General features: G+C 38.8%; 1 protein-coding gene across 6 annotated transcripts in view; it reads right to left on the bottom strand.

Moving 5' to 3' along the window:
• LOC122564494 (dnaJ homolog subfamily C member 13) overlaps positions 1 to 14284 on the bottom strand; it is a 150592-nt gene that overhangs the window by 76684 nt on the left and 59624 nt on the right. For 5 of the 6 annotated variants that reach the window (XM_043719456.1, XM_043719454.1, XM_043719455.1 and 2 more), the window contains exons 15-21: positions 10636 to 10791; positions 9789 to 9845; positions 6911 to 7032; positions 6748 to 6823; positions 5544 to 5639; positions 4185 to 4328; positions 2721 to 2738 (exon numbers count right to left, since the gene is read on the bottom strand). In XM_043719456.1, the coding sequence (XP_043575391.1) occupies positions 2721 to 2738; positions 4185 to 4328; positions 5544 to 5639; positions 6748 to 6823; positions 6911 to 7032; positions 9789 to 9845; positions 10636 to 10791 (669 nt within the window). The remainder of the gene's footprint in view (positions 1 to 2720; positions 2739 to 4184; positions 4329 to 5543; positions 5640 to 6747; positions 6824 to 6910; positions 7033 to 9788; positions 9846 to 10635; positions 10792 to 14284) is intronic. The other variant, XM_043719453.1, reaches the window with a different exon arrangement.

Here is a 14284-nt window from a genome sequence, read left to right on the forward strand (position 1 = left end):
GGGGATTTGTTGAGAGATAGGATAGATAGTATGGACGATGGTATTCACAAACTGGCAGTATTTAGGCAGTAGTGATGCTGGTGTCTGGGCTGGGACTCAACCTCTATTTTTCTCTATGATAAATGAAGAAAGTTAAATCTGCAAGACTGGTGACTATACATAGTGCAGCAACACAGACACAGTAATCAATAGAACATTGACTGGGAAGAGAGATGGAGAGTAGGTAAAACAGAGCTGAAGGCTAATGTGGGGATATATGGAGTCATCCACTCTTGCTTTAAGACAGCATTTTAAAACGGTGAGGAAGTCGGGACTGTGGGACGGCAGACAAATTCAGGGAAATCAAGAACAGAAGAGATGCTTCATAGGCCAAAATATATCTTATTCTAAGGGACTCTCAACACACAAAGGAAGTTATGTCAAAGCTCGGTTGAGACCTCACCTGGAGCACTGCACCTCAAGAACATGATACTAAATTAGGGGATACAGATTCTTCTGAATAATACCTGGGCTAAAAGAGCAAAATGAAGAGAATAGGCTGCGTACAGTAATCATATTCACCTCAGTCATTATACCAGTAAGAATCAGTGGTTTTATGATGGAAGTAATTGATTGTTTGTCCCCATCTATTTCCTCAGGTAGGTTAAGTCAACAAAAGAAGTCATAACCTTTACATTAGGCCAGGCCATTTAGGAATTCTAGAGAAGCATTTCTTCACACAAAACAGTGAAATCTGGAACTCAGTCTCAATAATGTTTTAGGGGAACAAGTCAGAGAACTTTAAAGCAGGGATTGAAATTGCTCAGTAATGGGTGTAAGGATTAGAATATCAAAGTTGGTGTGTGGACATAAGATTCAGATTAACCAAATTTGACTGTATGACCAAACAAGTTAAAAGAGCTGACTGGTTTGTCTACACACCAAGACATTATCCAAATAGTTACAGAATGAAAGAGAGGGGATTTGAAGTTCAAACGAATAACAACCCTAACCATGTCAATTCATCATACTTCTTGATTCAAACTCCAGATACAATCACATTTCAATTTTTTTTTTGGAGAGGGAGCAAACACTAGGGATTTTATGTTAAGGTGATTTTAGAACTTAGTGCTCTTTTCCTTATACTGTCAGAACAAAACTGCTTGGCAAACGTCTACAAGTAATGAGGTAGCGTTTCCACTGTTACTCTGGATTATTTGGCACTAAAAGATCAATTCATGCAATTGATGTGAAATATTTAAGCGTCAATTACATTCAGGGCAACACAAATTTCTGCCAGTTTAGAAAAGGGTCCTGTGCACTGAAAACTACTAGGATGATTCATTCACTACCAAGAGATTACCCGGTGAGCTGATTTCAAGACAAATTAGGTGGCTCTAAATTTAGATTCTTTGGTTATAGCGCAGAATTTAAAAGCTTTATAATTACTAAAAACTGACCACTATAGTCCAAAACATCTAGGAAACACTTGGGCATTTTATGATGATCACTTTCAGCCATTTAACATCTGGTAAGTCAAGTACTATTAACGGTTAACAGTGCCTTACACATTGGTATGGGTTTGGGTGGAGTACTCTTCAGAGGGTCAGTGTGAACTTGTTGGGCCGAAGGGCCCAGTTCCACGTTGTAGGGATTCTATGATCTATATGATATGCTGAATGCAACAGCCACACCAGGTACTGAAAATGCAGAACATATACAGCAATGCTGAAGTGTGTAAAATAAAATTTCATAACACAGAAGTATGGGTGCTTAAATGCTATGCTATTACTGGTAGAGCTGAATAGACAAGTGTGTGCCATAATAGACCATTGTCAAACATGTTGGCCAATATTGTCATTTGTGCTCCAAACTGAAAAGGTTAGATGACGTTTGACCATGCAACCACCTGTAAATTAGGTCAAAGTAAAATAAATTGTTCAAATACAGTTAATATGGCATCAGCTTTATCACATCCACTTGGAAAAATGAGGCACTAGAAGCTAAAACTATCTTGGTTACCGAACAAGCTAAACAGTGAGGTGGTGTTTGGCTATACCAGGACTTGAAAAGGATTCTAGATACTAGGACAAACAGAACCATGTGAAGTTCTAAACATCAATTAAGAAGTGACTACGGAAATCAACCCAAAAAGCTACGTAGCAAAAATTAGCATCTGCAAACTTGAACACTAACGAATGAACTCAGGAAGAATGAAGCATTTCCCCATCGGTGGCTTGCTGTACATGAGCAGAATCTAAAAAGTCAAATTTCAGATTCCCTTCATCAATTTCCCGTAACAGATGAAACTATTGCCAGCTGGACCTTGCATTGGTCGAGAGTACACCACGTTTCTTTTGGTGGAGGGGTGTCCACCAAATATGCAAAACACATGCCCAGAATCTTTCCAGTATCAGGATACAAAATGTTCTAATGCACAAGGCTCACTGGAATTTCTTGCGAGCCAGCCCTACATGAGGGAAACATTTTAGTGAAAAGGTCTAATTTAGGAGAAGAAGCAAGATCAGCATTTTCAGTCTCCGATCCTCATTTACTCCCCACAAAATAATAAAACAAGTAACTATGATAGGGATAGCTTCTTTACAAAATCATTACCAATAGGTAATAGTTTAATCTTTAGCAAAACTCAGGTCAGTGTACAGAAAATCAACTACACTCATTACAGGTACATTAAGCCAACATGCATAATTATACACCAACTAAAAGCAACTCTTACTTACCAGATTATTCCTGTCCTGCTTTTGAATTAATAGCAACAATGGCATGGGAAAAAAAACAAAAGGAAAATTTTAAAGCAAAGTGAAACCAAATTTTCTAGAAAGTAGTGGTCAACACTTTATTAATACAGTTGCTCATTCTCTGGGGTGAAGAAATTCATCCCCCCACCCCAACATGGCAGGTTTGTACAGTCAAAATTTATATAAAACCTTCAAACCTCAATACTGAAATACAATTAAAAATGGCTTTCAATGGATTGCATCATTGTTTTACACTAAAGACAAATGTCTGTTTAAACTGTGCCATTTTTCATCTTGCAATCTGTTCACATGAAGTCCATAATGATATCAGGCTTCCGTAATGATACTTGAACTGGAATTTAACTGAATCTTACTGTGCAGAAAGTGGCCATTTAATCCTTCATGTCAGTGCCAGCTCTTTGGAACAGCATCCAAATAGTATCCTGCCCCTTGTACTTTCCCCATTGACAATCCTTCCTTTTTAAAAATATACAGAGGGTCCTTGATTATCCGGCAAGATTGCAAGGGCCTGATGCTTGGCTAAACTAGGTTATCAGAGATTCGATTAACTAAACGAAATACTCCCCGCCTGTCCCCTTTGGATAATTGAAGTTAGTCTGTATACACCCAGTTCCCTATAGAAAGTTGCAATTAAATCTGCATCCAGTATATTTCAATTCCATATTCCCACCTACTCCTCATAGCCTTAGATTCCCTTGCCTGAGAAGAACCGAACTTCACGTTAAAAAGTATACAATAACCCCACCTTCATAACCTTTTGAAGGCAGGAAATTCACGCACACAGTACAATTCTAATCTTTGTCCTAAAAAGGCAATCTTTGAGTTTTTTCAAGTGCCCTTTAGTTTTGGACTTAATTCAGAAGAAACCATTCTTTCCAAGCCTCATGAATAGTGACACATTTACAAGATAGTATTACACATGAGATCAGTGGGAAAAGCTGTAATAGATCAGAGGTCACAAAATTGGGCTAGGATGTTGCTCGGGGTTATTGAAGCTAGGAGGGTGCACGCAGAACAAGAGGGATAGGAAGGAAGGAGAGGAAGGGGGAATAGAGTGGTGGTATGGAAGAAGAGGGAGCAGGAAAAAAGAGCAAGGTGTTGGCAAAGAGAACTGATGACAATAGAGTGCACACAGATTTGACAAAATCTCAACAAATGAAGTATTAAGGAGTCAGGTGCAGCACTAAGCATATTCTAAGATTCTAATCCTGATATTCCACATACTTTCTTCTCCCAAATATTTAATGGCACATCACAATTGTGGATAAGTGTTTTTTTTTTTAAAACTTATAGAATGCATTACTGAGCATTACTAAATAGCAAATAGGAGTATTCTGTTATAGCCCTTCTGACATTAATAAATTGAATTGATCGAATGCACTTAGCTAATTTACTTTCCATAGAAAAATATAATCAAAAATTTACCTCCTTTTGAGCAATGCCCATTCTGTCTCTCCAGTGCAACAAAAGTAAATCAACCTTTTCTTTGGCAAATTTCTCTACCTCTTTAGCAGCTCTTCCAGCCTTTCGTTGCCATTCTGGGACCTTACCAAATTTACCATACTGATCCTGTTGAAATTCAAGTACCACAACTGAGAAATGCACAACACATGACATGAAACAGAAAATACTTGCAAGAAATTCTAAGAAATCCACATTTTTCAAAATTTTTAATTACAAGCAGCTAAGTGACATAACAGATAGCAGGGATAAGACCTACGAACAAAAGGATACAGTTGCTATATATGGTTAAAAACTAAGGTTCAAGAAGAAAAAAAAAAAGGTTTTGAATGGTGCTGCAGCTCTGGAATTGACCCTTAAAACCATGATGCAGAGGAGAGCGAGCCAGAGCATCTGGATGTTGGTCACTTGCCTCCTGAGTTGGAGTGGTCAAGGCAAATATTTTTTAAAATTGGTTTATTTCGTAAGTAAGTTTTAAAAAATTCCTTTTTCTTCAATAAAAATATCTATTAAAAAAATTTGAGAGTTTCCCTAGTTTAATTTTGAACTCAACTATGGAACAATGGCTGGCATTTCTGGACAGGGCCAGTCATCTTGAAGAACTGTTGTTAGTTCAATATAACTAAGTGGCTTGCTAGGTCACTTTAGCAAGGAGTGAACAAAGTGTCAGTTGTGGGCAGCACGGTAGCACATGGTTAGCATTGCTGCCTCACAGCGCAAGAGACCCAGGTTCAATTCCCGCCTCAGGCGACTGACTGTGTGGAGTTTGCACGTTCTCCCCGTGTCTGCGTGGGTTTCCTCCGGGTGCTCCGGTTTCCTCCCAAAGTCCAAAGATGTGCAGGTAAGGGGAATTGGCCATGTTAAATTGCCCGTAGTGTTAGGTAAGGGGTAAATGTAGGGGTATGGGTGGGTTGCGCTTCGGCGGGTCGGTGTGGACTTGTTTGGCTGAAGGGCCTATTTCCACACTAATGTAATCTAATCTAATGTAATATTCCTGTTGTGCTGGATGAACAAGGATAGCAGGTTGCATTCCTTAAAAAGGTAATTGCAAACCATTTGAGTCTGAACCCAAATCCAACAAATGTAATAACAATTGGACTTTTTTAAAATCTAGAATTCAAATCAGACATGGCAATTTATATTCCCTCCATTATTGGTCCAGGTGTCTGTATCAGGATTGATTATTCAATCTCACTGCTTTTTTCCAGCCAAATAAGGTAATTCAACTCCTTTCTCATCTCCCCTCTCCTTACTTTTCAGGGTAATTTTCTCCAGAAGTTTGAGTGACATGTTGAAAGCAAACCATCTATTTCCTGTACTTACTGTTGCAATTTTTACATTATCCCGGATATGCATCCTGTCAATTTCTTTTTCTGGTACCAGCTCTGCGCTGTCAAGGTATGCTAGTAAGCCTGTTGGCTGAAAACAAGGCAAAATTCTCAGTCTTAACATTAAATATTGCCCAGTTATTAAAATTGTGATTAATGAAAAAGGAAACATGATGTTGAAACATTTCGACTTGCACTCAGAACAGAAATAGAAAAATGCCAAAAGATATTCTATAAATGCTAATTCCATACCAGCTGGTCTCTTTACAGCAATACTCAAATTCTTAATAAGTTTGTTAAAACCTGGGAATATGAAATGCACATACAGGATAAAAATAGGCATGTTATAAAGTCAAAAGATCACAACACCACCAAACCCCAAATTCACCTAATTCTGTTCAAAAAAGCCCTCAGTACAATTCCATTCTGGACAAATGGAGACACACAATGTTCTTCATTACCAAGGTGTGCCCCGTCTAGGGGTGATTGGGGGGGGGGCAACATCTTAAAAAGAAAAAAAATAAATCAGCAAATGAGATGACTCTTGCTTAGCTTCTGTCCAATCTAGTTCCTTAACTTCCTTTTTCTGATTACAGCCCTCCATCTAGCTCTCTTATGGGGAGGTATTCCAATAGTTTGCTTTTATTTTTCTAACCAAAAGCCTGAAAAGTACACTATCATAGGGAACATTCCTACTTTTTATCCACTTTAATGGACCATCTGAGGAAAGCCCTATGCAGAGAATTCTCTGCTACCCTTAACCACTGTGTTCTTCAATCCAGGAAAATATCTCCAGTTTTCATTATGAAAATTGGACGGCCATGGATCCTAATCAATATGGCAGATAATGAACAGCCTGGTATGTGGCAATATCCTTTGCATCTAACCGCATCAGCAATCTACTGGTGCTGAGGTTGCTACAACAGTCTGCCACAGGAGTCATAAGATGATCTTGAACCAATTACAAAAGATTTTAAAAGCACAGCTGTGGAACCCTGCTGCATCGATTACATAAATAGAGCTCTTGACATGGCTCAAACAAACAACAAAACAACACTAAAGCATCCAACAGTGGAGACCAAACCAAATTCATGAAGACATCAGGATTACAGCCAATATTAATCTGAAAGATGTAAAGGTGTGACTTATTCCTTCTTAGTTCAAAGTTTGGAAAGTGCAGATCATTTAAAATTACTTACCAAAATGCGTTTCAGTAAATTCAATGCTGTTGGATTTTCTGCTGTCCAAAGACCCACCAAATGTCTACTTAACTGCCTGAAAGAGCAGAGTTAATTTTTCATTTTCTTTAATGAACAAACTATATGCGTAGCAAACAATACGCTGGTAAAATATTATACATACCTATTAGTTAGCATCCTCTGATCTGTACTAACTGTAAACATTGATGTATGTAAGTGGCGGGGTAGGGCACCCTCACTTAAGGCAAGCTCCTGCATCTTTGTAGCAATTTCTTTGTCACCTTCCTTGTTGGGAAGAAAATAAATTTGGCTTGTTTGTAAATGAGTTTTCAGTAAAGTGAAATGCAGCCATTTTTTAAAAATTGGAAATTTCCTTTTACCCCATTATGCCTGACTCTTCATCTTCAATATCAACCAGTGAAGAACAAATGAACTGTACTGCCACAATCATCATATCCACTGGACTTCATACCCTCCCACACAAAGCTAATTGGACTAGAGAAGAATTCACTGGAGCGGATTTGAATTTTCAGCCAACACATAGCTCAATTAATATACCTTAACATTTTGATACTACATCACCAGTTTAAAAAATTTAATTTAATTATAGTGTCAGATGTACAGCATGGAAACAGACCCTTCGGTCCAACCCATCCATGTCGACCAGACATCCCAACCTAATCTAGTCCCACCTGCCATCACCCGGCCCATATCCCTTCAAACCCTTCCTATTCATATACTCATCCAAATGCCTTTTAAAATGTTGCAATAGTACCAGCCTCCATCATTTCCTCTGGCAGCTCATTCCATATACGAATGGTTCATAAAGAAATAACTGTCAGATTTTCCCTGCACTTAATTGGCTGAAGCATAATGCACAATACAGAGAAGAAGCGCCATAATTACTGTTCTTGAATAAAACATACAGCAACTGAGATTTTCAGGGCAGGACATATTGGTGAATTGTTGCTGCCAGGTTTTTGGACAACCTGGTTCAATCACAAGTGACATCCTACAGTAAAGAAAACAATTTACCTATTACAGACAAAAATTCTGGTAATTTATCATCAAACAAGGTGGCATCGGTAAGGCCTAAAGACATAGGAACAGAATTAAGTCAGACATTCAGCCCATCAAGGCTGTTCTGCCATTCAATGAGATTGTGGCTAATCCAATATTCCTTAATTCCACTTTGCTGCTTAATATCTCATTCCCTTACTGATTAAAAATCTGACTCTCTCAGCCTTGAACATACTTAATAACTCAGCCTCAAAAGCTCTCTGCAGTAAAGAATTCCTGTGTTTGGGTTTTAAATGGGTAGTTGCAAGTTAGATTTAAGATTTTTCCCAAACAAAATTCTACAACTTGTTGGTTATTGGAGAACCGGAACAAATTGAAAATTAATAGCTATTCTGCATGCATACTAAACAGAATGCAAAACTATCAGAGCAAAATTTAACAGGTATGCACACGTATACACAAGTCATCAATGTAGGAATACCTCTCTAGGTGCTTCACAGTAACCATAGACAAAATTTACGAGTCACTTTGAAATATTAAGGCAGGTAAGTGAAAGCTTAAGACTGCATCTCCAGTAATCTTCAGAAAACATCTCAAAGATGGAAATGTGTGTGGGGAATGGGCTAGACAGACATCGGCAAGTGTACCTCTCAATAATGTTGAAAACTGAACAGGCACAATAACCTGAGAAGGCTCTCAAGTAAAACAGGAAGACTGGAATTTTATAGGTGCAATATTGCCAAACCAAATAGGCATTTGTCCACTTAAGAAAAACAGGACAGAGTATTATTTCATCATTTCCCAATTTATCATCTACGTTAAGGGGCGTCTATGTATCAGTCACTGAAAGCAAAAAAAAAAGCACAGCAAGTAGTAATGAAGGCAAATCGTATGTTGGCCTTCACAGAAAAAGGGTTCAAGTACAGAATAAGGAAGTTGTACTGCAGCTTCATAGGGCCTTGGAGAGACCACACCTGAAGCTTTATGTGCAGCTTTGGTCTCCTTACCCAACAGACGTTGCATTTGCCATAGAGCGAGTGTAGCAAAAAAGATCATTTGCCTTGCAGCAAAATGGCCCACATCCTCAGGAGTCCAAATTCTCTCATTCTGACAATTTTGTATAGGTTTGCTAGACTGGCTCCAGGATGGCAGTTTTGTCATACGAGAGATTGGGTCAAACAGACCTGTATTCACTGGAGTTCAGAAGACAGATGATCTCATTGGAACATGTAAAGTTCTAACAGGACTGAACAGGCTGGCATGAACGGTGTTTCAATTAACCAAGGGTCCAGAATAAGGGGTCACAGTCTCAGGATAGGAGGCAGACCATTTCAGTCTGAGACACTGAGCAATTTCTTCACTCACTCAGAGGGTGATGAACTTGTTGTCTACCACAGAAAGTGGTGGAGGCCTTGTCACTGAATGAGTTTAGAAAATAAATGCATAGACTTCTAGAGGCTAAAAAGAAGTCGAGGGGTATGGGGAGAGAGAACAGAAATATGACACGGAGATAAAAATTAGCCATGGTCATCTTGAATGGTAGTGCAGGTTCAATAGGAATAGGTGTAGGCCATCTGGCCCAAGTCAACAAAGATAATGAAGGATCAATAGGATTCAGAACTAGGGTGAGGTGACCAAACATTGGACAAGCTTATGTTTACAAAGGGTAGAAGACCAGACAGGAGACTACTGGAATGGAAAGTCTAGAGTTAACAAGAGCACAAATGAGGATTTCAGCAGTTGGTGGGTCAAGAGCAGAGTCAAGCAATATGACAGGTGGAAGTAGGCAGGCAGGCCTGGTGAGGCTCATGTAGGACCGAGATTGCAAACATTTGTGTTCAGGCTGAGACTGTGTCCTTCCTGAAAGTCAGCGGTTGGACTCAATTGTTGGAAATTTCTGCCCATTTAAATGATCTGAGAAGTCATGAATCAAATTAGATATAGGTAGGTTGAGAAAGGCAGAGGTGAGGTGGTTTAGTGTAATATTGTATTATATACAATAATCTTATTGTAATACTCACTTCTATAATAGCTTTCATAACTAATCCTGCGCCCTTCACAATAGCCATGGAAGGATGCTAAATGAAAAGAAAACAGATTACCACCTTTAAACATAGGCATGAGTCCTGCAATTCATGAGAAACATTTGCCATTTAGCGATACACAGATCAATTGAATCTCGACCCAAGAATTTTATTCAAGAATTCATGTCAGGCCTGAAATCATGCTCTAAAGTCCAGATGGGAGCGCAAAATAATCCATGCAGAAGATTCCATCCATCAGCAATTTTCAACGCCATAAAGTTCTCTGTACAGAAAACGTTGTCTTTGTGGCTCTTGTTGAATTAGCATCGGAGATGGTGCCGAACAGTCCATGCCAGAGTTTCCTTCCATCCATTCATGTAGAATTATGTTTTGCTCATTTTAATATTTTATATTCTACTTTATAATCATTCGCCAGAACCGATCTTGAATATTTTTGAGAAGTCTTTTTTTAAAAAATAAAGATTTTTAGTTTTGCACTCGTCAGGACAAACTGCAAAGAAGACTAAAGGGGAAACAACACATACAGTATGAGAAGAGAATGCTGATTGATTGACCAAAGCATTGCCATGGAGAAAGTACCAGTTAGATGATTTATTTTGGTATTTCTTGCAAAGTGTCCTGATGAGCGCACACAATAAAAGCATTCAAAAAAAAAAGGTGTCTTCCTTTTTCAGCAGTACTCTAGTTACTTGTCGACTGCTGAGACCAACATGGATAGTCGCATGTCTTGATAGAAAAATAAATGTTTCAAGCTACTGGACTATCCTTCTCAGGCTGCAAAAGTTAAATTTTACAAGAAATCTTTACACAGGGAAAGACATACCTGGAAAAGTTTGAACAGAGTTCTTCCAACATCTGCTACCATTTCTAACAACATATCAAACTGCTGCCCTTCAGTTGTCTCACTATATGGAGCACAAAGGGCAAAGGTAAGAAAATCCAGAAGAGAACTAATCACCAATGCCCCTGTCCCATGATCCTGCAGAGAAAAGAATCGAAGATCATGAGCACAGTAATGGACTGACTTTACTGATTAGCAAACAAAAAAGCTGCTTGGTCGCAGATAATTATCCCTTTACTTAACATTTTCTTTGGGCTCCATCGCCACTTGTCCCGTCACTCCTTTCTCCCGCCCCTCCCACCTTCATCAAAATAGATCCCATTCTTTCCTAAATGTTATCCATTCTGAAGGGTCATTAGACTCAACATTAACTCTTTTCATGGCTGCTGGACCTGCTGAGATTCTCCAGCAGTTTGTTTTTGTTACAGATAATTAATAACATGCTAAGTGTAGATTTAAACAACGAGATAGGAAAATCCCAAATTCAAACTTAAGTTATCCAGGTAGGAAAGGGTGCAAACCTTGGCCAAATATTCATAGGCTAATAACAGAACAAAATAAGGGACAGACCTCATTCTGAGCTCCACTTCAAAAAAGCTTGACTGTAGACATTTAGGTGCCAAAGCAGCCACTGACATTTAACATCAAGTCAGATAAAAAGCCACTTGAACATGGGACCAGAGGATTGATTGGACATGGAAGAGGCCCATGGCCTGTTGAATGCTCCACCATTTCAATATGAACATGGCCCACTCTCCATATGCTTAGAATTTCCTGAGACACCAAACATCTGTCCAGAGTTTGAAGTTTGTTCAACCAGCAATAGCTACTCCCTAATCCTGAGTGTCTCAGAATTCCAAATATTCCCATTGAAGAGATTTTCCTCACGCCATTCCTAAATGATCAGCCATTTAGGACATATTGCCAATGTTTAATATTCAATGACAAATGGAAACAATTTCACAGCATCTACCCTGTCAAGTTCCTTTGTTTCCAGGAGATCACCTCTCATTCTTCTAATGACAAGAGAATGTCAACCCAATTTTCTCATTCTCTCATCACAGGAGTACCCCAATCTCAGGGAATAACTTGGTGAATATTTTCTGTACTGCCTCCAATGCATCTTTTCTGAAATGTGGAGACCAAAACAGAACATAATACTCCAGATGCGGTCACACCAAAAGCTTGTACAATTGCAATAGGACTTTTATTCCTGTCCTCCAAAACATTTATACAACATGCCATGTGCCTTCCCAATTGTTTGCTGCATATCTTGCAAAAGCACACAAGTGTCTTGAACACTTAAGTTTCACATCCTTTAAAATAAAATTCTGTTTTGGCTAGTTTAAGACCAAAGTGAATAAGTGGACATTTCCTGGCATTATAATCCATTGACCATCCTGCTGCCCATTCACTTAATCAGTCCATATGTATTTGTAAACTGTGCCCTGCCCACAGCTTACTTTTCCACCTAGTTTTAAATCACCAGCAATTAGGGTTATATTCATTACTTGGATGGAGACAGAATAATGTAGATTACAAATAACTGAGGCCTGAGCACTGAACCTTTTGGCACTCCACCAGTCACTGCCTGCTAACTTGAAAGTATATTTGATTACACACTTACACCCACTGTCTGCTTCCTCCTGTTAATCAATCCTCTATCCACATTAAAATATCAACCATCACAATTTCAAGGAGAACACTACCAGTTACATGTGTATACACACATGTACATATCAGGTGAATGTTGTGCAAGGATTTGCCAGGGGTCAACACACCAAGTGCAAACTATTAAATTTTGTGATTTTTATTAGAAGGTTATTTTCAACATGACCACCTGCTCTTTACAGACATTTTTCTTTCACTAAAAGTTTTCCTCTATCTCAGTGCCATCTCCTTGTCTCAAGACCTTTTCATAGCTATTCTCAAGTCTGATTCAAATCATACCACTTCCTGTGTCATGGCTTTCGTCCAAGTTAGGTACTGTTAATGAGAGAGAGAGAGAATGCATGCAAATACTCTTCTGGACTGATCTAAAGTGAAACTGCTGTAAAGTAACACTGAGCCCATAATCCGTGGTATTTCTCATTGGCATTGTATTCCTGAGCATCATTTGCATGATTTATGATGCTACCCAACAACAAGCAGTGACTTGGGAATCCTGGTGCCCAAATAGCAGGCTCCTCATGTTTTATCTACTGTTCTCGAATAGGATCAGGCTTACAAAGCAGATTGTTGTAGAAAGCTAGGCATAAAAAAGAGATTTTCCAAAAACAGTGATCCCACAAAAATATTGTCATGTGTAGAAGAGGTCTCCCTTTCCTGGGTCCAACATTTTTTAAATTGTATTTAAGTCTCAACAGATTATGTTTTTGCTCAAACATGTCACCACTGAGTAAAATTGGACTGAAGGCAAAATGAGAAGAGATCCTGTTTTAAACCAAGGGAATTGTTTAAGAAGGTATTTGCAGTTTTAAAAGTTACTGAAACACACAATTGTATATAATATGTTATCTTGTTTAAGCAATGAGTAAGAACTCTAGACAGAATAGCACTGGTGACTGCACATGTGCATTCAGGGCAATTTTGCAGAGACCGGTCTTTTGATTGTTTTTTCCCCCAATTGGAACCAGTTGTTTCAGGATTAGGTGGGCTCAGCAAAATAATAACTACTCGACTGATCCTGGGCCAAAACCTGCAGCCTGCAAAGCAACCATCTCTCTTTCTCTTTCTCCCATGTAGAGAAGAGAAATGAAATCCTTAGTGGTTAGCGACTCTGCCTCACCCTTTGCCAAATTCCTTGAAAAGGGAACAGGTAAACCACCCGCAGAGGCACTGAAAAGGCAAAAAACTCAACCAGTGAAAGAAAAACAGAAATCAGTATATCCGCAATGCAAGAGTGAAAAAGAAAACTCAATATCAGTGATCAATGTTGATGCAAGAACTGTGCACTTTTTTGTCCTCCCCACCTAACAATATTTTGCTTGTGTGCGCACAATTTCTAAAAATGTGTTAGCAATTCATATTTCTCTGCCATTAAAAAGTTAGATTCAATATTTTATTGTTAAAGAAAGAACCTGGTGTGCATTCTTTCAACCCAAGTTAGACAATTGGGTAGAACTGGGCAAAACCACCAGTGGCTTAATTAAACTTTCACATTATTGATCACTTGGGAATACTGGGGCTGGATTTTCTCCACAGAAGAGTTCTGACAGTTTGTGGACTCCTATCTATTCATCCAGTCATCCATTGGGCCATGCACGATTGAATTAGAAAGAATAAGATTTGTTTCTGCATGTAAACAAACAAAAGCATGAATCCATAAGGTCACCAAAACTTAAATGTGTACTATTATACAATTTGCATTAATGAGAATATTGGATATGGCATTCTGAACAGCTTCAGGGTGTAGGTTTGCTTGCTGAGCTGTTTGATATCCAGACGTTTCGTTACCTGGCTAGGTAACATCATCAGTGGCGACCTCCAAGTGAAGTGACGCTGTTGTCTCCTGCTTTCTAATTATATGTTTGTCCTGGATGGGGTTCCTGGGGTTTGTGGTGATGTCATTTCCTGTTCGTTTTCTGAGGAGTTGATAGATGGTATCTAGATCTGTGTGTTTGTGGCGTTG

Source organism: Chiloscyllium plagiosum, chromosome 29, assembly GCF_004010195.1.
Source record: "Chiloscyllium plagiosum isolate BGI_BamShark_2017 chromosome 29, ASM401019v2, whole genome shotgun sequence".
NCBI lineage: Eukaryota > Metazoa > Chordata > Chondrichthyes > Orectolobiformes > Hemiscylliidae > Chiloscyllium > Chiloscyllium plagiosum.